The sequence below is a fragment of the Rousettus aegyptiacus genome, unplaced genomic scaffold (assembly GCF_014176215.1).
Source record: "Rousettus aegyptiacus isolate mRouAeg1 unplaced genomic scaffold, mRouAeg1.p scaffold_m13_p_5, whole genome shotgun sequence".
Classification (NCBI taxonomy): domain Eukaryota; kingdom Metazoa; phylum Chordata; class Mammalia; order Chiroptera; family Pteropodidae; genus Rousettus; species Rousettus aegyptiacus.
In genome coordinates this window covers 112,926,744-112,953,872 of record NW_023416308.1, presented here as the reverse complement: position 1 = coordinate 112,953,872, position 27,129 = coordinate 112,926,744, and the positions used below count along the sequence as shown (strand labels likewise).

The 27,129-nt window shown below is 43.1% G+C and overlaps 2 protein-coding genes across 4 annotated transcripts in view; one reads left to right on the top strand and one right to left on the bottom strand.

Moving 5' to 3' along the window:
• Positions 1 to 5: 5 nt before the first annotated feature.
• LOC107497351 (protein FAM111B-like) lies at positions 6 to 4,461 on the bottom strand (the record flags this gene model as incomplete). The annotated part of the gene is made up of 3 exons (XM_036221607.1): positions 4,215 to 4,461; positions 2,568 to 2,731; positions 6 to 1,103 (listed from the first exon to the last, which is right to left on the bottom strand). Coding segments are annotated over exons 2-3 (1,179 nt in total), but the record flags the coding sequence as incomplete, so codon positions are not given.
• Positions 4,462 to 4,715: 254 nt separating this feature from the next.
• The window catches only part of GLYAT (glycine-N-acyltransferase), a 57,910-nt gene continuing 35,496 nt past the window's right edge, over positions 4,716 to 27,129 (top strand). The window contains exon 1 of one of the 3 annotated variants that reach the window (XM_036220377.1): positions 4,716 to 5,808. The gene's annotated coding sequence lies outside the window, so the exon portion shown is untranslated. The remainder of the gene's footprint in view (positions 5,809 to 27,129) is intronic. The other 2 variants (XM_016119015.2, XM_036220374.1) reach the window with 2 other exon arrangements.

Here is a 27,129-nt window from a genome sequence, read left to right as displayed (position 1 = left end):
ATATTCTTTAGCCAGAGATCAGCTGTCTCTGTCCCGAGATTACTATCGGTAAGGTAGGACATGCTCTGATGGGGCCTTTGCCTAGGGCGTGAGGTTAGTTCAATATATTTATTCTTAATACGACATCGGTCATCGTAATATTTTCTTATTCTGGCCATTGTCCGGCGTCTTTTACCTTTGATATCGTGCCCTGGACTTTGTGGCGGGAGACCCTCTCCTCGGTCGTGCTCCGCATCTTCAGTCCCTCCATCTTTCTCTGGCTCATGGGCCTCCCCCTCAGACCGCACCCGAGCCCGTGGACGAGTGTCATCAGCGGTATTTTCATTCTCCTGTTTTGTTTTCTTTTGGGTACCTTTACTGACAGTTCGATTTGGAGGAATGTCCAGTACTAAGATTTTTCCAGCTACGACCTCCACTGGGGAATCTTTTCCATAAACCTTGTTATGACCTTCCCATAGTTTCCACGGCAATTCATCCAGGTCAGACCGAAATCGGCCATCTTTGCGCAGAGCTTCTTGGATAGTCTCGCCCTTCAAGGCACAGATATAAAGTGTGCGTCCATGTTTGTGAAGTTCCAAGAGCTTCGTAATCTTCTTTGTCGTCTTCCCCACAGCGGCAACATGAAAATGAATGCAGTCGATGTCTGGATTTTCACATCGGCGTAATATCTGATCAGCTTCTTCCTGGCCCCCTTTTTTTTCAACTGTTATTGTACAGTGAGAACCTGGGGGTAGGCACTTGAGAGGCATTCCTAAATTTACATATCCTTTTATCTCTTTATCTTCATAAACAATAATGTTCTTATTAAAACAATCCTTCATCCTTGTACTGAAATCTGCATTAGCTCTCAAAGCTGAGCGGATATTCTCATGGAGTTCACCATATGCTATGAGTTCACTCCAGTCTGATTGCTTGGAGCTTTTGTGGAAATTGAAGGTGAAAGAACGCTTTTCGCTGTTGCTCGGACCGGGCTTCGGGATTTTAAGGGCTGCTTCCTGCTCACGGGCTTCACTTTGACGTGTACTGGTGCCGCTACGCTCTCCCGTGTCCGAGAGGGAAGGAGCGGCAGGTGTGCCAGGCCACGTCCGCGTCACGACAGTGTCCTTGAGAAAGGAGAGAGGATAATGTTTTACGTTGCGCCAATCATAAAACTCATGGATATGCTGAATAAAAATTAGATATTCTAATGGTTACTTAATAATGGAAAAAAATGTCAATCATTCCATCGCCGGAGATAACCATTCTACATGTTGTCGTTTTTCCATTTTGGCTTCTATTATTTTACATGCAGATATGACTCTTATACTCTTAAGTTACGCTGTGCTGTATAGAAGTTTATTTCTCACTAAGCAATTAACCAGTATTCAAATGTCATTAAACCATCTTTGAAAATACAATTTGAGGGGCCATGTGATATTTTGCAGCATAATCATTTGTAATCCATTCTGCTATTGTGAGATATTCAGATTGATTCCCATTTTTTACTCCTCTGACGTGACAAACATTGCCACACATAAAACATTTCTGTCCGCCCACCTGATTATGTCCACAGGACATAATTCCCAGCAGCAGAACTACCGAGACTGAGGCTAGAAACGGACGTGACTACGCATCTGCTGCCACACTGCTGTCCAGGAACGTGGCCTCGCTCACATGCTGTCCACGGACACCCGCCACGTGGGCGACCCCTCAGAAGCATTTTCGTGTTATTATTTTAAACATTTGCCAAACTGATAGGCGAAATGTCATCTGATTTGATGTTTTTAAAGTCTGCGTCTACTGAGTTCCTAGTAAAGCTCGGCTTCTTTAATACATCCTTTGAACATCTGAAACATCACCTGTCCAAAACGCTCATTAAATGTCTTTTAGTTTCTAGTCTGTACAGGCTTCGACAACACTAAAGAAATATAAAATAATAGAAGGCGTGATAAATCACAGGACAGGATAGATATACAGAGACACATACTTATATACAAACAGATATGCATATCCTAGCCAAATAACTAAGCCTTCTTCTCTCTGCACTCTAAAATCTCTTGATTGTATGTTGATTTAGTATCATCATATCACTTTTTTTTGAGTATCGCAGTGTGCCTGTCGAAAACTGGACTCCAAATTAGGATTGCTTGAGTTCAAAATTCAGGCTCTCAAGTCCATTACTTTTGTGGCATACAAAAGTTGCGTTTCGCCTTCTTCATTCACAAAATAGGGGTGGTAATAATATCCATCGCACAGAGTTGTAGTAAATGTTAAATGAGATCATCTATAGGAAGTGACTAGCATAAGTGGGGGACACCGTGAGTTACTGTTCACGCCTGTCTCTATTTCCTATGCTACTACTGGGTCACCGACCTTGTCTAACGGGCATCGTTCGCGTTGCTAATTCACACACTGTCATTTTACTTTACGCCAGCACCTATGTGCATGATGGCCCCAAATATGTGTTTAACAACAGAAAGGAAGAGGTTGTAGCTGCCATTCTCTAAAAACTGTCCCCTTCCAGGATGCCAGGGTGGCACTCCATTAGACCTCCGTTCCAGTAAAGAGTTGTAAAAAAGCAGACATACTTCTGAGACGTCAGCTCTGGTGTTCTGTTCACCTTCAGCAGCACTGAAGGACGTGTTCTCTTCACGCTTTATGGAATTCATGATGAGTCCAGGAGAAGAGACTCACTTTGCTATCCACCGAGATGGAGAAACAAGGGCTGGGTCTGTCCTCCCACTAGAAATGACTGAAACGATAACAGACAAAATGTGCGAAGCGACAGCTTTCAAACATGGGACACATGGCCGCTGGACCCGTGATGTCTGACCCCTAAGAATCGCTTAGTGTAAGAGAGTGATGAAACTGTCAGAAGTCGGGGGAAGGACACCCCCAAAGGGAAAGACAGAACAATTCTGAGGCTCCTACTGGGCTGAGAATACAGTTTCTGTTCCCAAAAGTCCCGTAGAAAGCTCCATGACTCATGAGTGTGTGTGGCCCCCACAGTGGGACAAAGCTAGCTCTGGGCAAAAGGCTGCTCTGGTGCCACCTGACGGGCTTAAAGGCAAGACTTGCAAAGATTAAACCGTTTCCAAGGAGAGGAAATGTCCCTGAGAACAAACCTCAAGCACCTTGGCGGGACTGTAAGCATTTCCAACCCCACTCCCCCTCCAAACCGACAAAGCTCCATATCCAATCAAACATTTCCCGGCATGAAAAGCAACAGGGAACTAGAGCCCATAACCGGCAGAGAGAACCAATGATAGAAACAGATCCAGGAGCGACACCTGTGACAGAACTAGTGGACAAGAGCATTAAAGCAGGTGTGACCTAGGATCTCTGGCCTAAAGGAGCGACAAGGGCCGGATCTGAAAACAAAACCAACAAGACAAAAAGGGCAAAAAGAGAGAAATGGTGGTTGGCCAGGAACTGGACATCATGCATTTAGGGACAGCGGCTCATGAAGCTTGTTTGGTGTGTGTGTGTGTGGGGGGGGGTGACTACCTGTAGAGGTTCCAGGCCACCGCGCAGGGAGGGGTGGGGAGCAGAGCTCCTTGGAATTCCTGCTAGGAGGTGACAGTGAGACCAAGGTGGCAAGAGTGCCCAGGACACAGAAGGGAACCACCTGCTCAGAGAGAGTGTGAGGCACGGGCAGAGGGCTCCTTCAGGAATCCCTCTGAGAACGGATGCTGCCTGAGGCCGGGGAAGACCCAGGCCAATCTCCATCCCGCCCCCTCACCTCCACTGGGTCAGAGGGTAACCCCTCAAACCTTCGCCCCACACCCCTCCCCCGGAGTCTCAGAGTCCTCATTAAGGACCTTGGCTCATATCAAACTTGGATTGTGCCTGTGGATTTCCTCCCTCTGCATTCCTTAAAAAGGAAGGTACCAGAATCCCACCCTCCAAGATCAAAGTTCAGTATGTCTGGGCTTCACTTAAGAAATCTGTACGGTTAATATCTACCCCCTCCCAACCCAGCTCTGCTCCGTCCTCCCCTTCCCAACTAGGCAGCTGGCAAGGCTGTCTCCACGTATCTTCTCCCGAGACAAACTCTTGACCTTTGAAGCTGAGAGCTGAAGGGGTCCCCACAACGGGAAGCGGCTCTGTCCTTCCTTGTGCCCCCCTCCCCCCGCCCCGACCTCCCCGGCTTGGGGCTGACGTCCATTGCCTGCTGCCCTTGCCACCACCCCCTCGGCACGCCAGTCCGTGTCCGATTCAGAAGAACTACTCACAGGAGCGGAGAACGCGCGCCGATTCCGCCGGTGGGCGCCGCACGGGGAGTCGCTGGAGCTCCGGAGACGGCGCTCAGAGGGGTGACGGTCCCCGGGAACTACTGGCGCCCAGAGCGTAAGTGGAAAATCCCGCTCTAAGTGGCGGGGCGGGACAGGACTGGCTGGCGCGTGCACGGCGGGCCCGCCGACGGACCCGGTTGGCCCAGAGGATCCCGCGGCATTTCACCCATCCAACCGCGGGGATGGCCCGGCCCGCGGCCCGCGGCCGCTTCCAGGGGAAACCTCTGCGCAATCGCTGCCTCCGCCCTTCCCGCCGTCCGAGTCGTCTGTCGCGGCGTGGGGAGCCGAGCCCCCAGGGCGCACGACGGGGGCGGGAGCAGCTGGGGGACCGCGCTTTCCCGGGGCTCGGATCGCGCAGCGGCCCCGCCCAGCGGGGAGCGAGCGCGCCGCCGGCGTTGGCGAGAGGGTGGCGGGGGGTGGGGGGAAGCGAAAGGCCCGACACCCCCACTCCCGCCTCTCCACCGCCGGGGCTGCGTGCGCGGGGCCGTCGCCCCCCTGCGGCCAGCGCCCCGCTGATGTCGGGGGCGGAGGCGGTTGAGCTTCTCGGCCAGACGCGGCACAGGCTCGGCCCGCATCGCGCGGGCGCCTGTCCGCTCGCGGGGCGCTTCGCCAGCTTCCCGCGGACCAAGCCGACGGCGGCGCAGCAAGCAGCCCGCTCCTGCGGTGGGGTCTAGTGGGATGCGGTGCCCCGTCTCTGGCCTCCCCGCGCGCCCAGGCACAGAGTCAGCTCCCCCGAGGGGCTGATGCTTGCACCGCGGACTCTGTCACGCAGGCCGGAGACGCCAGCACGGCCGGCCGCTCCTGGTGTCCCGGACGCGCCTTCGCAGATGCAGAGCCTGACCGTCCTGACGCAGGACTCCAGAGTCCGCCACCTCCAAAGCCACGGTCCGGAAGGCGCTGTGCCCGGGCGCTTAAGGAAACGGCCCCTGTTTCAGAACCTGACTAGCAGCAGGTGCCTTCCGTACTGGGGCCATGTTTGGAAAGTTGGTCAAAGACGGGGAGAAAATCGTTGAAAGGTGATGATGGCGACGACCCTTTTGTCACTTAGAGAAACAGAGCTGTCAATGGAAAAGTTGGAGGTATGCGTGGAAACCCGTGAAAGCGATTCCTAACCTGACCTTGTGTAAAAGATGCACTGAGAACTACAACCACTGTTTAAAATCCAGGCCGTGCGCGGAGTGTGGGGAGAACAAAGTTTACAAGCGCACTTGTCAAAGGAGTATGAACAAAGTCAGAAAAAGAATAAATAAAAAGGAAAAAGTGTGATTGCTCTATGAAATCACTGTGAACCCTCCAATCACCCTGAAGGGTGAGCGAACTCTGCACATCTATGCACACAAATTCTTGCACAAAGGACTCGCTGAGTCTCTTCTGCGTGGAGTCCGGTGTTCCAACGGGATCAAGAGCAAGAGGCGGTGGAGGATGGTGCCGGGGACATTGTGACATCTCAGGAGACAGAGAATATGCTTTGGAATGGGCCAAACCTTAGAGCGCATGCATAACCTCATTGGCATTGAGCACCTCGTGGGGCACGGTAAGGAATCTGGACGTTATTATAAATGTGAGATTTATTCTGAACTGACGGTTTGCATTAGGGGTGTCATGGAACCTGATGGATATTTTCGACAATCACTGAGAGCTGTGTGAACAGAAACCTGGGCTAACGAGAGTGAAATCGGAAGGCGGTTAGGGGGCTGCGTCAGCACCCCAAAGTGGCTGGGCTGTGAGAGGTGGTGGGATTTGGCCTTTATTATGAAGGGGGAACCGCCAACTTTGTTTCTGGATGGGATTTTTCAGAAATGAGAGAAAGAGAGGGTTCTGATGAGTCCTGGACTTTGCACCTGAGCAACTAGAAGGATAAAGTCTCTGCTAGCTGATGCGGGGAAATTTGATGGGGGTGCTGCTGGGTGTGCCATGAAGGGAGCATGTGTGCGCGTGTGTGTGTTGTGAATAATTCTACTGTTGATATGTTGAGTTTCATGTTCTCCTAAAGGTGTCACTCTCCAAAGTCACTGGCTTGTCCCTCGACTCTGCCTTTAGTGTTTGATGCATTTGCACCTTTCCCGTCCACGTGAGTGGTCTTCACCTCTTCGTGGGGTTGATAGTAGTAAACTAGCCCCACCACCTGCCACACGGCCCAGAGTATACTTATCGTGTTATACACTAAAATGCAGACCGCTCACATACATACAGCCAGCAAGGTGCCTAGTGCAGCTGTCACCTTTTCAGGTCCAACACTGTGTCCAGCGGGACATCAAATAATTTTAACAGCACCATATACATGTCAGCTGAATCGAGGCTGCTTTGGTGGCACGACAGACTCCTGGAGTCCCCCCGCCCCCATTTTGTCACCGCTGCCAGGCCGCAGCGGGTTTGTATCGCACCTCTCCGAGCACAGCCGCCACAGGGAGAGCAAGCCCGGAACCCTGCGCCACACCCGTCGGTCCTGCCCCAGCCAGCTCTAGGCAGTTGGTTTCTTTGTGAGGGTCAGCGTTCCACTTGAGGCAGCGATAGAAGACTGCCACCCCCAATGGCATCTGCGTAATTATTCCAAGCAACAGTGACTGGTAATGAAGACGGAGTAGAGGCCTCTTTTATCTTCTGCTGAGATAGCTTCCTGTGAACTTTTGTCCTTTTAATTTTCACTTTACTTCAACTATACATCTCAGTTCATGGCCAATATCATTCTCAACATAAGCCCAAGTTTCTGTCTCTTGCTTTCTTTTCTTTCTTTTTGGTCTGTGTTCTTCCCTCCATGTGTTTAGTCCTGTGTCCCTTCCTGACTCTCTTGGGCAATCACCATTAAGGACTGAATGTGCATCCTTCCTCTTTGCTCCTAGCCTCCAGTTGGAGTGGATTAGCCTCAGTAGGTCTACATGTGAAAAGCAGATTTATTCACGAGCACGTGCATGCGCGCGCGCGCACACACACACACACACACAGTGCGTGACAGCATAGAAAAGATGGTCTGTTTTTCTCCTTGTCTGTGATTTCCCAGTGAGGGCACCTCACTCTTAGAAGCTGCCACCCTCTTTGAGAGAGGACTGGGTGGTGTCTCTAAACTTCCAGCCATTGGCTGAGGGGCAGCCTGGAAACCTCAGCAGCCATACTTTCCTCTGAGGACCCACTAATCAGAGGAAGACAAGGCACTCATGGGAGGGCGATGGCCGCTCTAAGGAATCTGCCAGCAGGCTGGATGTTTTGTCTTTCTGCAGTAAGAGAAATATCCATTGAACCCTGAGCAGGTGTGACCTGGGGCCAAGACGTAAGTGGAGCTGGGTGGTTTCACTCTGAAGTCACACAGTGGGACTCAGAAACCCCTCTCCTGGTTCTGAGAATCTTTCCGGACCCAGCTGGGTGGGACTCAGGCCAAACCAAGAGGCCCAGAGATGGGACCCTCTCCCAGAATCTCCTCTTCTGGGGACTTGCTTTTCCAAAGTGCCTTATTTTATCATCCTACAGGAAAACGCGCTCTAGGGGTTCCAGGAGCCTGCAGGTATTTTGGGTTCAACTGCTTTTCCCATTGGGGGTGCTATTGGTAGTGGACTCATTTTGGTCTCATTTGATCGTCACTGTCAGCCCTTGAGTAGTTAGTTGTGATTTTTGGCTCATTTCACAGATTAGAGAACAGGATAGTTTGCCCAAAGCTGTAAGACAAGTTGGGGGCAGGGGGCAGAGGTGTCCAGGGGGAATTTAACCTTAGAGCCTCACAGCTTATTAGGACCCTGCAGGGAGATCTTGGGCAAGTTCCTTCTCCTCTTGGTGGCGGTGGTGGTGGTGTTGGTGTGTGTGTGGGGTGTGGTGGAGGTCTTGATTCGTTATTTGTAAGTTAAATATGAATTCTGCAGAGAACCCGATTCAGTTGTGCTGGAGGGTGGCCAGTAACTTGCATTTCTCAAGCGGTGTTGCCAATGCTTCTGGTGACGATCTTTACTCCAATTGTTCATTTCACTGGACAAAAACTGCTCTAAGGACTTCACATATTTTAGCTTATTTCATCCCCATACCCTTAGGAGGCAGCTACAGTTATCTTCATTTAAAAGGAAGCTGTGTTTATAGAGACCTCGAGCCAGTGGCCTCCAGACACACAGCTCTTAGCAGAGCCAAGACTAAACCCAAGCCGTCAGGCCCGCTGACCTGAGCTCCCAGGCACTGCTCCTCTACGTTCCAATGAGCCTCCACGACCCTCGCCCATACCTTCCAGTCCCGCTCCTGCCGTCCTCACCTTCCATAGCCTCCACGGCGCCCTCAATAGCTGTTGCCCGGATCGAGATCAGTGTGGGCAGTCCCCTTTTAGGACCGCCCTCGATCTTGAGAACAGAGCTCCTAAGAATCGCGCCCAGCCCGCGGCCAACTGTATTTGTGCTTGGGCCTCTTCACAGAGCATGGAATTTCGCGTGCGCCCTGAAGATGGTGCCAGCGGATAAACCTGCCAAAAAGGGGCTGGCTAATTAGGCCGGGTGAGGATTGACACTCATTGTGGCCAACAGCAGCAAGGTGTCGATTTGTTCATTCTGGGTTCCCTGGTGCCCAAGATCTTCCCACCCCTTTGGGGGGTACATTGAGACCTGGATTGGAGAGGTGGGTGTGGGAGTTGCCATGTGACCTGCTTCCTGAAGGTACTCCTTTTAGACCAGGTTGCCACAGCTCCTGTTGACTCACCAACTCCCCTGTGCTTCCCCCTCCCATTTACCCTCCTCTCAGTGAAGGCCCACCTCATCTGCCTCTGGGAAGTCTTGTCTCTCCATCATTCTAGGTTTGGAGTTTTTATAAAAGACATGGTGGAGGCGGAGCCAGCCTGGTACCTGTCATTGTCTTAGGAGCAAAGTATTTCCGGCGTTGAATGGGAGTGGGGGTGAAGAGAGAATCCAGCGGGAGGGAACACGTGGGGAGCGGCCACCAAATGACTGGCGTTTGCTCTGCCATTTTCCATCGGATCGTCTCATTTCATTCTATCTATTTAATTATTTCCTATTTCATAGATTAGAAAACAAGGTAAATAAGTCATCTAAGGGCAGTCCCTAGGTGATTTTAACTCATGTCAGATGGTAAAGCCCAACGTCTTTTTATTGTGCCTCGGCTGCCTTTGCAACATTTCAATACACGCAGGCTGGGTGCTTCGCCTCTTCCACACCCATCCATCCATCCATCCATCCATCCATTTATTTATCAGGGAGCCATCTGCAAGGCGTGGGTCGGATTGGTATTCAAAATATGAAAGAATAGAGACTGCGGTAAAGTTAGAGGAGATGAAAAACGGTATACACAGGAGATGAAAAAGATATACACAGAATGTTGACACCTATTTTTGTCCCCAGATAACAGGACAGAATCTAAAGATACAGACATGAGTAAAATCTACCGCCGCCTTGCACAAGGTCGTCGCTTTAGGCAGTAGTAATTTCTGAACTTTTAATTTTCCTCTCATACGGTTTTTCAAAATTGAGCCTCCACCTCATATACATTTATTTATATTATATTCGTTCTTTTATAAGTCATGTATTAAGTGTTAGGCACGCTCAATTTCTTTTTTTCCAGATAAAAATATAAATGGAGATTCAAGTACTTCCTTCATTCACACCAGCGAGCCATCCTGGATTTCGCCCTCAGTCCTGAGCCCTCCACCTCCAGCGTGTGCCTCGCTCTCTCCTTTCTTCCTTTAGGTCTCTGCCAAATGCTAGTTTTTCGGAGACGCCTTCCCTGACCACTTTCCATTAAAGTATTCTCTGCTCCTCTGTCTTCTTCTGTCCCCTTATCCCGCTTTATTCTTCATATACTACGTATTACTGGACTGTAACTACGACTTTTATTGGTTTAGTTTTGGTCTTCTAGCATCAGAATGTAAATTTTAAGAAGGGCAGGGAGGATTTTTCAACCCTGGCGACGGAGAGAGGAAAGCTACGATGCAGAAGGGTTGCAGACGGAGGGAGAAAGCTTTGCCTAATGGCTCCTGAAGTCCCCTGGCATTGGGGTGGGACTAGAGGAAAGATGGTTCATGCCTCTCCTGTTTCCTGCATTCGTGAAATCCTCAGGGCCAGGATCATCCGGCCCTTCCCTCTTCCCGGGCTGTCTGCAGTCTCTTACTGTCTCTCTGATGCTTGGGGATGCATGTTTTCAGTCCCCACCACCACCCCAGACACCCCACACCAGGCTGTGAACTCCTCAGGTTTGCGACGATGTCTTCTAAGATTGTGTCTCTGTTTTTGAGAGCTCCTGGCATATCATAAATGCCCAGGAAACTTTCGTGGTTGAAAGAAAGCTATTTTGCATCCTCTGTTTCTGTTCTAGAAGTCTTTTTCCCTCAGATGGCTAAAACAGCCACAGGATCCATTAGCACATGGTTTTTTTTGACAAGTTTTAGACTCATCATCTGGGGGCCTGCCTCACGCCTGCTTCAGACTGGCGCTTCTTGGAGGCATTGAGCTGCAGAATACTTTCAGTGACAGAGATGGCTAAGTTCAGATGTTTTGCTTTCACCAGCTTTAAAAATGCAACTGTTCTTAGTCCCTCATCCAAACTTTCTTGGCCACCAGGGAAGAAAGGTAAGAAAGCGATACCGCCAGTGATTTGGAGTTCTCTGCTTTGGCCACTTCCACTGGATTAATAACTCACATATTTATATAATTGCTTAGTGGTTCTCGAACATGAGCTTACAGTACTCGTTATACCACAGAGTGCTGTCCCTCTCAGTCCCCAGGGTTTCCGATTCCGTAACCCTGAGGATTTGCACCTCTAACAAGTTCTCAGGTGATGCTGCTGTTTGGAGACCCACTTTGAGAACCAGTGCTGTTGTTCGTTACCTGTAACTTGTTACCTTTGATTTGGAACATTTGTTTCCAGTTGATGAGCCCTGCAATTTTTTCAGGACTTCCTGTAATCCTTAAGACTCTGGAGAATATGTGGTATCTGTTTATTTGTAGATGCTTGTTGTCAGTCATCTCCTCTGTGGAATGGTGAAAGGTCAGTCACATCATTCCCTTGAACTTTTTCTTTAGCTTTCCTTTATTGAGAATCTAAATGTCTGAGGCGTGGGCCAGGTACTGTAAGTGTGAGAGGTTTAGCAGTGAGTGTATTGTGTGAGAAGTTATCTTGTTAAAGAATGAAACATAAAACAGTATAACTAATTTAAAAGAACCCTTCACGAATTCGAGGGTGTTTCATAAATGCAGGTTCCTGAATGTGGCCCAAAACAACACCTTAATGTGTTCAGAATAGTAGATGTTTTAAGAAGCCTGATTTTGAAAGAATGACTGGAAATATATGATGTGACTAAGGAATTATAACAGGACTATCAAAATGAACCAGAAGAAAAGGGGATGAAACAAAAGGGCGGGAAATAATGAAGTGGAGACTACGGCACAATACAAAGGATATACAAAGCCATAAGCTTACTTTTAAATGGCAAAAAAAGGGATAAACTCCCAGTGAGTCTTTTTAAGGAAAAACAAGAGAAAGAAAAACAAAAGCATGCAGTACTAGAGATGAGAAAGATGAAGAGCAGTAAGCAAGAGAGTTTAAGAGAAGGTTATATGTTGCTCCAAGGTAACACACTTACTGCTAAGAGAAATGGATGATTTCCCTCAAGAATAAACTGTTAAAATTGACCTTCGAAAAATAAGAAACTTCAACAGACTAATAGAAGTGACCAAAAATAAAATGACAAGTCTACCATTTAAAAATTGGCCCAAATCAGATTATTTAACATGGAAATTCTGCATGAACCCCAAACTGACACTCTGATTTCGATGTGAGGCCATGAAATGGAAAGACGCCCGATTCGTGATATGCTAAAAAAGGAATGAAAGATATTTATTAAACATTTTCACTCATGAGAGCAGATGCAAAAATTCTGAATAGACTATCTAGTAGCAAATCAAAAGAGTAGTAGATGTGAAGAAGTAGAGTTTATTTTAAAAAGGCAAAAATGGCTTAGAATCAGAAGCTCTTTCAGTATAGTAGTTAAAGGAGGAAAAAATGTATGAGTATATCAATTCCTGAAAAGAAAAACAAATATGAAATAAAAATGGGAATAATAGGAAAATACTTTAAACATGTAAAGATGGGTCAAATGTAATTTCAAATATGACTTGTTAAAGCCATCGCTTTAAAATCAGGAATGAGAGGAGAATGGAAATATTACTGTTGTTAGTATTATTTTCTTAGATTCTACCATATGTAATAAGGCAAGAACCTAAAAAAAAAGATACAGAGAAAAGAAGAAGCAAATTATCTTTGTATATTACAGCATTACATATTTACAAAAGCCAAGAAACTTTGACCAAAAACACATACAATCATAAGACCTTAGAGAATCTTATGGCATGGTTGGAAATTTAGAACCCCCAAACAATCAACAGAAAAGTAGTAATCCTCAGAAATGAAAGTGGAAAAAGAATTCCACCAGCAGCAGTGAAAAATAGCATGAAATACCAAGGATAAGTTTAATAGAAAGTTATTTGGTGTATCTCAGAAAAATGCTAAAATTTTACTAAATGGTATAAAGACAGGAACTGAGAACATTGGGACACATACCACATTTGTGGATGAAAAGGATTAGTATCATGAAAATATTAATCCTGCTACAGTTGTTTAAAAAAATTAATCTCTACGGCCATGCCGTCTTGGAAGCTCAGCAGTGTCAGGCCCGGTTAGTACTTGGATGGGAGACCATCTAGGAAGACCAGATGCTGTAGGTGTAAAAAATAAAAAATAAGAGATTGTAAGCTGACAAGATCCTCACAATCTGTGAGGTCAACCAAGGTTTGCCACGCCTAAAAATAAATAAAATTAAAATAAAATAAAATTAATCCGGTTCCAGTAACAATTATAATAGGTAGTTGGGGTAGTTGGTGGGCACCGGAAAACTTAGTGTAAGTCCATAAGAAAAAAGAAAATTAAAAAAATCAATAATAGGGATTTTCTTTATCAGATATTAAAATTATCATAAAGGCACAGAAATGTCATAAGACTAGAAACAAATAAAGAAATAGATATAAAAACATATAAATGTGCTATATGACATGAGATATTTAAGTTTCAGTGGAATGATTTACTTAATAAATAATACTAGCATAATTAGCTAACCATATGGAAGATAAATATAAAAATCTGAATTAATTAATGCTATTTAAAAATATATTTCCGTTGAAGTGAAGATTGAAATGTTAAAAAAAGTAAAAATTAGCTTATTGAAAGAAAAAATAAGAAAATATTTATATAACCTTGGAAAAGGAAAAAGCTTCCTAACTAGAAAAAAAAAAAACAACCCTCGAAAGTCATAGTGAAAAAGATAACATTGATTACATGCAAACTAAAAATTTTAAAAAATTCTGCATGTCAGAATTTCCATCTGTGGGTACTAGACTTATCAGGGTGATCACTTTGTAAATTATATAAAAGTCTAATTACCATGTTGTACAGCTGAAACTAATATAATATTGTATGTCAACTATAGTTGAAAAAAGTTAAATTCCATCTGAAATAAAAATAATTATAAATTGGAAAATAAATTTTTAGCGTACACCTTAAATGTTCAAATTCCTAATATTCAAAGTACTCTCTTTTTTAAAAATTTTAGTTTCAAGTATACAGTACATTGGTTAGACATCTATATAGTTTATTAAACGATCCCCTCAATCGCTCGCTTCCTCCCCTGACCCTCCACCGAGTTAACATATTAATACTAACTGTATTCCCTCTGCCATGCGCCCTGTGACCATCTATCAACTACTGATTTGTACTTCTTTAACCCTTCACCCCATTCTCACAGCCTTTACCCCCCTCCCCTCTGTCCATCACCAAATTGTCTACTATATTTGTGAGTCTGTTTTTGTCTAGTTTGTTCTTTTTTTCCCTTAGATTACGCATATAAGTGAAATCATATGGTATTTATCTTCTCTGTCTGACTTATTTCATTCAGCATAATAACCTCTAGGTCCATCTATGTCGTTGCAAATGGTAGGACTTCATTTTTTTTAATGGCTGAGTAATATTCCATGATATATATGAACCATATCGTCTGTTGATGGGGCATTTAGGTTGCTTCCATATCTTAGCTATTGTAAATTATGCTGCCATGAATATTGAAGTACATAGATCTTTACAAATTATTGTTCTGGTTTTCTTTGGAGACATACCCAGAAATACAATTACTGGGTCAAAAGGTATATCCGTCTTTAATTTTTTGAGAAATTTCCATACCGATTTCCATAGCGGTTGTACCAATTTGCAATTCCACCAACAATGTATGAGGGCTCCCTTTTCTCTGATCCTCGCCAACACTTGTTGTTTTTGATTTATTGGTGATAGCCGTTCTGACAGGCGTGAGGTGATATCTCATTGTGGTTTTAGTTTGCATTTCTCTGGTAGCTAGCAATCTTGAACATCTTTTCATATGGCTAGTAGCCATCTATATTTCCTCTTTGGAGAAGTATCTGTTCAGGTCTTCTGCCCATTTTTAAATTGGATTGTTTGTTTTTTTGTTGTTCAGTTGTATGACTTCTTTATATATTTTGGATATTAACCCCCTATCAGATATATCGCTTGCGAATATTTTCTCCCAGTTGGTTGATTGTCTTTTCATTTTGTTGATGGTTTCCTTTGCTGTACAAAAACTTTTTAGTTTGATGTAGTCCTATTTGTTTATTTTTTCTTTTGTTTCCCTTGTCCGGGGAGATACATCTGAAAAGAAATTACTGTTAGTAATATCAGAGAGTTTACTGTCTATGTATTCTTCTAGAAGTTTTATGGTTTTGGGTCTTACATTTAAGTCTTTGATCCACTTTGAGTCTATTCTTGTATACGATGTAAGAAGGTGGTCCCATTTTTTTCATTGCATGTTCAGTAGAAAGACTGTGCCTTTCCAAGGTCAGCTAGTAAGTGGCCAGGTGAGATACAGGACTAGTCAATGTCAGTTCTACTCTTCCTGGTCACTACTCCGAAGTTGCAAGAAAGTTAACAAACTTTTAATTTTTTAAAATTTTGTTTTGAACATTTTGTAATGGAAAATGTTGCTTGCACGAAAGTAGAAAAACAAATAGAACCTCCATGTACCCATGACCCAGCTTCAATGATTATCAACTTATGACCAATCTTGTTTCAGTTCTACCCTCCAATGGATTATTTCATCCTTAATTACTTCAGTTGTCAAAAGAATTTTAATTTTTTTTTTTTTTTGGATAGCATCCCTAATGTTTTGGGACACTTATTTGGATAGTCTCCGAGTAAAGTTTCTGCATGTAAATTTGAATATTTATAACACCACAGGGTGTGGAATTTGGTTGGGTAAATAAAGGAAGATGGTCCAAGTTCCCCCCTTGGAGAGAAAGAAAGATAAGGGACCTGCTTATTTTTGTAGTTCCTGACACTTTATGCTTCTCATTCTCATTTTTTTTAGAAGGATCCTCTTGGGTGGGGGAATTTTGAGGCAGCACTTTTGGGAGGAGTAGGAAAGCAGCTGTTGGGAGCTGGGTATGGAGAGCTAATGGAAAAGCTTCAGTAAGTTGAGATGTGTATAGACCAGAAACTTCCCTTACTTACCTGACATTTCCACAAAGGAATGACAAGCCAGACAAAGCAAGGTCCTGAACGGCAGTCTATAAATGGAGATTATGTCACAGGATGTAGTACACCCTAAGGATCAAGCGATGATGGTTTGAGGCTCAGAGACTAGGATTGAGTCACGATCCTCTCTCTTGCTAGCTGTGTGATCCAAGGTAAGACACTCAGACTCTGAGCCTCAGTGTTCTCATATGTAGAATGAGGTAATAATATCAACTTACGACAGTGCTGTCATGATCAAATGGGAAAAATTATACAATGTTTCTAGCATATAGAAGTGATCAAAAATGGTTGTTGGATGATGATTTTATAATAGATATTTAATAAGTATTAGTGCCTTTCTCTATCCCCACTTAATCCCCAAATTCTTTCTTAGTGGCCATGATGATTGATGGAATCTTAGTCTTTTCAAGTTTCAGAAGCTTAGGGTCTCCTTGGTTAATTTATTCATCCATATTTCTACTCATTCAACAAATAAATTTTGAGTCTCTGATAAAATTTATCCTTGACCTTGAGGATGCCAAGGTGAATAGAACATAGTCTTTGGGATCAAACAGCTGACCATCTCATGGGACAGGTGGTCGTACGTCTCAGGTTCTCCTCAGTTTTCACAATAGAGCAGATTTTCTGCTTTTCCTACTGCCTTCTACCTGTTTTTACTCTTTTATCTGGCTCCTTTTTCTTAATATATTGGGTTTGCAGTAGTTTAATTGTGATGTGTCTGGGTGTGAGTGTTTTTCTATTTATAAATAGAAAAAGCTTATTCTAAAAGGGGAGTCTCCTAAAGCCTATAGTTTTTCCATGTAAGTAATTTCTTTACTTATGGTTAAAGTGGGGAGAAGGGTGAAAAAAGTGAAGGGGACTGAGAGGTACAAACTTCCAATGATAAAATAAAAAGCCACTGAGTTATAGTGTACAGCACAGGGGATATAGTCAATAATAATGTAATAGTGTAATAACTTTGCTTGGTGATGATATTTACGAGGTAAGTGCGGTGATCACATCGTAAGGTATATAAATATGGTGTACATCTGGAACTAACATATTATCTGCCAACCTCACTGTAAGGAAAACTTAGAAAGAAAAAGAGCTCTGAGTCAATACAGCAAATCTGAACACTAGCTCTCTCTTGCTTCTGCTGAAGGTACTTGTGAAAGCGGAGAGGAAGAAAGAGATATTTCTTACAGAGATCCACTCATCTCCCAGTTCTTGGCTGGTGTCACAGCTCAGCGTGGTTTGAGTGACAGCAGAACCTTTCGATCAGAAAGCAGTTCACCCTTTGCCTCCTTCCGCTTCCCCACTGAAGCGCAGTGAATCGGTCTGCTGCTGTTGGATGTGGATAAGAATTCCTCGGCTCATTTGTATTGAGATTGATGTCAGGGGAAAAGAAAGCTCTTCCATTTAAAAAACAAAGCAAACAAACAAACAAACAAAAAAACCGTATCAGGCACCTCCTGTGTGTAGAAAGATATTCTTGACTGGCTAAAGTCAGGCTTTTGTTCTGAATTGGTAAATCAATAAATGTAAACAGATTTGGGCCCTTGCCATTGGTAGGTGGATAACAGAAAATGTAACATCCTCTGGGAAGTCTAAGCTGATTTGAGTGACATTTGTCTAGCACATTTTGTAGACATACTGAGCAAACATCTTATTTAATCCTTAGAAACATTCTAAGGTAGAATTCTTTCCTTGGATAAATGATGATGAGGGGAATTAAGTGCCTTCCTTAAAGTTTCAGAGGGACAAGGTAGATTCTAATACGAGGAGTACATTTTCTACCTTTTTCATGTTCACCTTAAGGCTCTCTCACATGGCACATATATGTCCTAACTTTCATGTGAGTAGGTTTTAGAATAGTAAAATAACAGTAGGTCATTATTCATGTAAATTATCTTTATAGAGAGACACTGAGACTGTGTCCAGTACTTCCCCATAAATTAATATTGCTTTACAAAAGCTCATGTACACCAAAGTAGACTAGGGATGAACTGTTAAAAGATAGTCAGGAAAGTAGGCAGATAAATGAGTTTAGACAATAGTCACTTTCTTCTGATATTTACAGGAGTTTGCAAATCCAAGTTGAACACAAATTGAGCCTAACAAGAAGACTTTCCCAGACAATTTCTAACAGAAAGAATAAGCCAGTGCTTCCCAGAGGTATGACAAATGGCATCTAACACTGTCCTCTCTTCAACAGCCAATTCTAATGGATCCTCTTTTAAGAACTTTATAAGCTTTTCCTTAGAAGTAATGTCTCCCTCTTGGGAAATCTCGTGGGGTTTAGGAGGAACATTTGATTTGCCACAGACTTTGTCCATCATTTTTATGATCCAATTACTGTGATAATCCCAATGTGATACAGTGAGTCAAAATGTAGCAATACTTCTTATATTATGTGTACAATATCTATACCAGACTCTTACATTTAAGGATAGGATAAGGTTCAAGAAGAGGAGAAGACTGAGGATAGAGTAACTGAATCAATTTTGAATATCATTTGGTAATAAAAATGAAAAGAATAATGATATATATTTTAGACCACATCAGAATGTCCCCCATCAAATTGGCTGCTTCAAAACATCCTAAAATCTACAGGACTGTAACTGCACACATAGGAAATAATTTAGTTCTTTCTATGTGGCATTTTTTAGTTATGTTCGTATTTTAGTTTCTTTATTAGATTGTTAATTCTCAGACAATAGGAAACCTATTTACTCTAGTTTATTCTAAGCGTACAGTTGGTCAGAAATTTGCTTAGAGTTAAGTATTAGTCAGAGTCCAAACAGAGAAGCAGAAGTAGACTTGTTAGAGGGATTTAGCCTTCTGTAGTTGGCGTCTGCTAGTTAAACCATTTCTGTAAGACTGTTTCTTACCATCTGATGCTGAAGACTGAACTACACAGGGAAGGTAGTTAGGAAAGGAAAATGAATAAAGTGGAAAAGAGCAAGAAGAAACTGAAACCCACAGCATAAGCTGGAACTCACAGGGACAGATACCTTGTCGGTTCTTGCTAACCTTGACCTTGGGAGAATGGGTGTCCCGCAGAAGCTAGGTCCCTTTGTTAGGGAGCTAAACACCTTGGCTCAGATGACAGAGAAGCTGAAGGCAAACCCAGAAGACACCGAAGCACTTGCCAGCCCAGGCACTGCCTCATGTCACAAAAATAGCTACAAAATACCTGCCGTTGCCGTTCTGCCCTCCCATCTCCCGTAAGCATTTCTCCCATGGACCATCCTGTGGGTTTCCCTGGAAACATGCAGGGAGGAGAATTCCAGGAAATGTAGTCCAGCCTAGCTGAGGTGACACCTTACAAAGCCACTATGGTAAGTTCACAATCAATATTTATTGAGCGAGTGAATAAATGAATGTATGAATAGATTAATACTGGGATTTCCAGGCTAGTCACAAAGTCCATTTAACTTATAAAGAAGATGGACCAAAGTATTGCTAAGTAGAAAACAACTTCATACTTAGGTAAGGAAAGAATTTATTTGAAAGGATCATTGCTAGAGTGGGAAAAAGGACTGCTGTCACAGAAAGAGGGGAGCTATTTCCACAGGGAGAACCTCGCACCATACGATTTATAAACATCTGAAAGGCCAAACAGAAATGGCTATTCTTTAACAGAGAGGAGTAGGCAAAGTTCATGCTGGTCTTCCTTCTGCCAGTGCTGGGCCAGGCCGGTGGGAAGGGGTAGTCAAAATTCAGAGTCCCATGCAGAAGAGAGAAGCTTAGTTAAGGTTTGATCAAGGCTGCTAACAAACAACAATAAAACCCTTAGGTATAAACCCTGTTAGTTTATAAGGGTTGCCTCTAAAATAAACGCCATTTTCTTTCACTGATGAATCATACATCTGGACTCCTGAGGAAAGCATAAATATGCTGTATAATGTAGTGTAGTTATTATACTGATCATGCTGATGGGAAATCTGGAAGGAATGACAGAATATTCAACCTTCTGGCTTTTCCTGGTGTACAGATCTCTCATAGACTAGGCCACATAAACCCAAATCACTGATCCTTCTGGCTGAGGTAGAGTAAGTAGGGCAGCTGTGGAGGAGGCAGGGTCTGGAGTCAGACCACTTTGATCCACAAATTTACTGTTTCCGGGCGACATTGCAAAAGTTAAACATCCATGAGTGTCAAAATAGAATAAACATAGGAATAAACAAAGCAAATAAGGAAGGGAATGAAAAAAGATACTGCTGTGATGAACCTAGAAGGTATTTAAGCCAGATAGAGAAAGATAAACACTACATGATTTCACTTATATGCTAAATTGAAGGAATAAAAAGAACAAACTGATCAAAAACGGACTTACAAATATAGTGGACAATTCGGTGACGGACAGAGGGGAGGGGGTTTGGGGGGCTGGGAGAATGGGGTGAAGGGTTAAAGAGGTACAAATTAGTAGCTGACTGATGGTCACAGGGATGGGAAGCATGGCATGAGAAATGCAATTGGTATTACTACATTGGCTAGGTGGAGGGTCAGGGGAGGAAGGGAGCAATTGGGGGGATCATTTTACTAACTATATAGATGTCTAACCAATGTACTGTACACTTGAAACTAATTAAAATTTTTTAAAAGTAAAGAAGTTAAAAATTTTAAACATTGGAGTTTAGGACCAGTGACATTCATACGCACTAAATTAAAAATAAGTTCAATTAATTCTTTTTCCGAAAATGTACAGTTACTCTGGTTGAAGGTGGTAAGTCTCTTTGGAGCAGATTGGGCGAAAGATTGACAGAATCCATTTTCGACAGTGTAATGATTCTCCCTCAAGGGCACCTGTTCTTCCCTTTGTTCAGAAGTTTCGAGTCTATAAAGTGGCTCAAGCCTGAGAATTCATTAAGCAGTGATTCTCTGTTTTTTTTTTTTTTATGATTTAAGTAAGAAGTTTGAGTTCATGTAAAACACTTGATGTAGTTCCTGATACTTAGTGTGCAAGAACTGTTGACTATTAATTTTATCATATCATTTTATTTAGTCTTCCCAACAACTCTGTGAAGTAATGATAACCTCGTTAAACTCCGAAAAACATCTACTAAAAAATACCGACTTGCAGATTTTACTCATTTTTCTTCACGTATGCCGATCAGATGAATATTTGGACCCTTAATAGTGTCCCATATTCTCCTTAAATCATCTTTAAGTCTTGGCCTCTTTTTTCTTGCCAGTCTGTTTGAGTGTCCTGATTCCTGTCCTCTAGATAGGGCATGTGATCCTCTTCCTTATTCACTTTGTTTATTCCTATGTTTATTCTATTTAATATACTTGTCATCTCAGATAATGTGTTCTCCATTTCAGACTGGTTATCTCTTATAATCTCCATCTTCGTTTTTATCTCTTTGTTGTTCTCTACATTATCCAAAAGTTCATTGAGCATCTTTATAACCAATGTTTTGAACTCTGCATCTGTTAGATTTCTTGACTCCATTATATCTGGATCTCTGTTCTGTTCTGTCATATGGTTTCTTTGTCTTCCCATTTTGGTTGCCTTTCCGTGTCTGTTTCCATGTGCTAAGCAAAGCTCCTAAGTCTCCCGGTCGTATTAGTGTGGATTTGTGTAGTAGGTGTCCAGTGGCACAGTCCTGAGAGAGGTTCAGCTGCAGGCCGAATTTAGCCCAAGCTTCTACCCCTCTGAGGCCACCTGTCAAGATTCAGCAAGCAATCCACAGATGCTGTGCATATAGTTGCCTCAAAAGGCCACGCCAGAAATTGAGGCCATCTGCCTCCAGTGTGAGTCTAGGCGCTGCTCGGCAAGGTGCATCTGACTCGCTGAGGATACACCTGGATGTGGCCTGGGTGGGGCCGGGGCTGGGGGAGGCAGGGTTTCAGGGAATCCTCTGGGTGGGGTGACCTCTGTTATCCAGTTTGATGAGGTCTTGGCTATGGCAGCACTGTGTCCCGTGTGCTGGGAGGGGGCAGGGGTCAACAGGGAACAATGGATACCGCCAGCACGTCTGTGCTGAGTGAGACTCGCCTTGGCCCTCATTCCAACAATGTTGCTCTGTGAATCCCTAGTGCCCACTGCACGCAGCCTGATTGGCACTGGTGGTCAGAGCGAGCAGGCCTGTCGCTGCAAAAATCCGCTCGCGGTCGCGGCCCCTTTAAGAGGCATCTGTCACTGCCACAGCCTCCGTCTCAGCTGCTGGGGACCGGGCAGCCCCGTGTCCTCACCCCCTCCTACCTTCCGCCATCGCCAGGTGCTTTCTTGGATTTCCCCCTGGTTGTACGGCTTGTTCAAACAGATCCCAGGAGATTTTTCCTTGTTGCTGCTCCTTGCTTCCGTGTCGACTTTGATTTGGTCGCCAGAAGGATGAACAGAGCCTCTATCATTTACGCCATTTTTTCCCCCTTCCAATCAAACTGTCCCGCCAGCATCCAGCGTTTTGAGTCCAGGCAGAACCAGCAGAGACGCTTTGCCAACTAGCCCACTGGTTCATTCTGGAACTGCATGACCCAGCAACGGCCAGGTGCAAGGGGTGTGGTGTCCACGCTCTCTGGGCACGAAACTGACACCTCTTTATTTTTCCTAAAACTGCACTTAATTTCTATATTGAGCCCTTGCTGATGGCAGAAATGTAATTTATAAAAACTCAGTAAATTCAAAGTTGCCTCCTCCTCTTTCACCTTAGTCTGATATACACACTTCATGGCAAGGGTAGGAAAGAAGAGGGTGAGGTGTGGTCCTTGGTCGTTGACATGTTTACCATTTCGCTGGTTCTCGGCCTTTGGCATCTTTCCCGCCATACTTCAGCTGCACTTCAGTCCTGGGCTCCTCTCTGGCTGCTCTCCCTCTCTCCACACAGTAGGGCCGCTTCCAGTTTGGAGGGTCTATCTTTCTTAGCCTCTTCAACGTCCTTCTTGATGGCACCAGTGTCGGAACAAATGCTTGTGAAAAAGGCTAAGCAGATTGGCCAATGTGTGATGCTCTTGGACTTTAGTCACCAAGGCCCATGCTCTTAGGACTATGCTTCTTCTCTATTTATTAAATAGGCAGGAGCTCCTTTAGCCTTTCCAGAAAGTAATTTGGAGGTATGTTGTAAGGAAAAAAGAAATCTTTAAACAGTAGTTGACCTTTGACATAGAAATACTCCTTTAAAAATTTATAATAATAGGCATAATTGCAAAGATTTACACAAAATAAATAATCCTTGAAGAAAAAACTATTCAACTAAAAAATTTGGGAAAACAGAAACAAAAACAAAAAACTGAAATGACCAGAAATAGATGATAGGGAAATTTGATTAGAATCCTTCCATATAATGAACATTATTCAGTCATTAAAAATGATTAGGTAGGTCAGAAGCATGGCAGCTTCTGAGAGGTCCCCTGGGCTCTCTCCTTGAAGTACAAGTCGAACAGCTATAATTCAGCAGAGGATTTCCTGCTCAACAAACAAACATGTCAGAGTCCCAGCGTTGAAACATCTGAAGATGGGTGTATGGGCAGGAACAGGGAAGGAGGGAAGAGAGAAGAGCAGAGGTGAGTGCCATGGTCCAGCCCCCAGCCCAGAGCTCACTGTGGGTTTCTGAGTGAGGGCAAGAATCAGATCAGACTGTGTACATTCTGCAGTCCTGAGGGTCGGAAAGGTAGAATAAGCATTCCTGCCTGAGTGGTCAGCACATACAGTGGCTGAAACCAGTGACCCAGGCAGAGATGGAACACGAGATATGGCAGCTTTGGTCCAATAGGCACCATTGCCAGGCAGAAAACAAAGCCACGGAGATGGCTAGCTCCCCTCACCCTCCCAGAGCTAGCAATGGGCCCCAGAAGACGCTGTAGCAGTGAGTGTCAGGTTACACTATTTGCAGCCCTGAGAACTGGAAAAGTAGAAGCATCAGCTACTGCTGATCCCAGTGACAAAGGTGGAAATAACAGAGGTGAGGCTGAGGTTTAGCAGTTGCCATTACGCCATTACCCCATTACCGGGAGGAGAACAAAACCACAAACACACTGGTTGGCCTCTCCCAGCTCACCCCGCCCCCACACATCATGGCCGATCCCAACAAGGGCACCAGGGACCTAGGGCAGTGTGGCATCTGGTTTGCAGGAGGGGCTGCTAGGATTTCATGGGCTCGGAACCCCACTTCCTACTACATGCCTCCACGTGGGTAGTGCCCTGAGACCTTAGCAACCTGGTCACAGAGGGGATGCCCACTTCTCCAGGCAGTACAGGGCATTTCTCTCTGTCTCCTAGAGATCCAAGAAGCTGGAGCAGCTCAAAAGAAAATTTAAAAATTTGTTAGTCAGCATCGCCTAATGGAAAACAAAAGGAAGACCTCTTCTTATGATCCTGCTAAGTCCATAAATGTCACTCTTTAAAAAAAGAAAAGCAGATTTAGTTTTTATAAATACCTAGGCAGAGAAATAATTCATAATCCATCAAATATCATGAATAACCAGAGTAACGAGGTAATTCAGAAAGAAAAATTTTAACTCTCCAGAAAATTAACTTAAAGACATGGAAATATGTGATTTAAATAACAGAATTCAAGACTGCAGTTCTGAAAAATTCAGTGAGATATAAGAAAGCTCCAATAGGCAGTTTAATGAACTCAGAAATAAAATTAATGAACAAAAGTCATACTTTACCAAAAAGACTGAATTTTTAAAACAGAACCAATAGAAATTCTGGAGCTGAAGAACTCAATAAAAGAGATGAAGAATGAACTAGTGAGTTTAGGAAATAGAGCTGACCATGTAAAGGAAAAAATTATTAACATCGAAGATAGAAATCTAGAAATGATGCAGATGGAAGAAGAGAGAGACTTGAGAATAAAAAAAAAGTGAAAGAACTTTATGAGAACTGACTCCATCAAATAGAGCAATATAAAAATAATAGATATACCAGAAGAAGAGAAGGAAAGGGAACAGAGAGCCTATTCTCAAACCCATGGAAAGAGCTGGATCCTCAAATCCAAGAAGTTAACTAGACACCTAATTATCTTAGTCCAAAAAGGTCTTCTCCAAGGCATATTATATTAAAACTGTCAAAATAAATGACAAAGAAAGAATTCTCAAGGCAGCCAGAAAAAAGATGTTAACCTATAAAGGAAAGCCTGTTAGATTATCATCAAGTTTTTTCACAGAAACTCTATAAGGTAGGAGAGAGTGGAATCAAATATTCAAACTATTGAAGAAGAGAAATTACCAACCAAGAATAATATATTCAGCAAAGTTATCCTTTAGATATGAAGGCGAAATAAAGACTTTTGCAGACATACAAAAGCTGAGGGGATTTACCACCACAAGACCTGCATTACAGGAAATATTGAAGCAAAAAGATGAAAGGATACAAAACTATGAGTAAGATCGCTAACAGACAGACAGGAGCTGGAAATTGCAACCCTTATTCAGAATAAGGTATCAAACACAAATATAATATAAAGAAAGTAAAAACATTTTTTTTTAAATGGGGAGGAGGTAAAGGTCCGAAATTGCAAAAGGGAATAGAGATAAGATGTAAGATGCATTTAGAAGAAAAAAGAACTGCTGTATATATGAAACTTTCTTCTGTATAAACCGAATGTTAATCATACACAAAAGTATCTAGACCTGAAACACATAACATAAAAAAAGAGGTGAAGCAGAGGGAAAAAGTGATAGAATACCACTACGCCAAAATAACAGACAGAAACCAAAAGGAAAAGAAATAATGGAGATAGTGAGCTACCAGGAAACAAAAGATAAAATGACTATAGGAAATTCTCATACATCAATAATCACCCTAAATATAAATGGACTGAACTCTACAATAAGAAGGTACAGAGTAGCAGATTGGACCGAAAAACAAAACCTCCTATATGCTGCCTTCAGGAGACACATGTCAGCTGCAACGACAAATATAGACTCACAGTGGAAGGGTGGAAAATGATACTCCAAACAAATGGCATCCAGAGAAGAAATAGGTCTCAAGGTAACGAGGTAACAAGAGACAAAGACGAACAGTTAGTAATGATAAAGGGGACAATACATCAAGGAGACATAACACTTATCAATATCTATTCTCCCAATCAGGGAGCACTAAGATACAAAGCGACTACTAACAGAATTAAAGGGAGAGACTGACAAAAACACAATTACAGTAAGAGACCTAACTACCCCATTGACAGCTATGGATAGATCATTCAAACAGAAAATCAATAAGGAAATATCAGCCTTCAATGCCACATTAGTGCAATTGGATGTAATTGACATTTACAGAGCATTTCATCCCAAAACACCAAATTATACATCATTCTCTAGTGCACACGGAACATTCTCAAGGATAGACCATATGTTGGGACACATAACTAGCCTCAACAAATTTTAGAAGATCGAAATCATATCAAACATCTTCTCTGACCATAATGCTTTGAAATGGGAGATCAGCTGCAAAAAGAAAGCAGGAGAAAACACAAATATGTGGAGATTAAATAACATGCTATTAAAGAAAGACTGAGGCAAAGAAGAAATAAGAGATCAAAATATACATGGAGATGAATGAAAATGACACTATGACATATCAAAACCTTTGGGATACAGTAAAAGTAGTAATAAGGGGGAAGTTTATATCATTATAGGCCTATCTCAAGGAACAAGGAAAATCTCAAATAAACAACCTAACATTACACCTTAACAAACTAGAAAAAAGAACAAATGCCCAAAGTCAGTAGAAGGAAAGAGATAGTAAAAATTAGAGTAGGACTAAGTGAAATAGAAAACAGAAAGACAATATGAAAAAGTTAATGCAACAAACAGCCGGTTCTTTGATAAGATCAAAAAAGTTGATAATCCTCTGGCTAGACTCACTACAGGAAAAAGATAAAAGACTCAAATAACAAAATCAGAAATGAAAGGGAAGTTACGACAGAAATATAAAGGATCATAGAAGAATACTGTGAAAGGCTATATGCCACCAAATTCAATAACCTAAAAGAAATGGACAGGTTCTTAGAAATATACAACCTTCCTAGAATGAATCACAAAGAACTGGAAAATCTAAACAGACCAAACAACAGTAAGGAAGTTGAAACAATAATCAAAGACCTCCAAAAAAGTAAAAGTCTAGGACCAGATGGCTTCACAAACATTCTACCAAACATTCAAAGATTTACTGTCTGTCATTCTCAAACTCTTCCAAAGAAATGAAAAAGAGGGAATACTTTCTAACCCATTATATGAGGCCAATATTACCCTCATACCAAAACTTGACAAGGATAATAAAAAGAGAAAACTATAGACCAATATTTCTGATAAATACAGGTGCAAAAATCCTAAACAAAATACAAGCAAATTGAATACAACA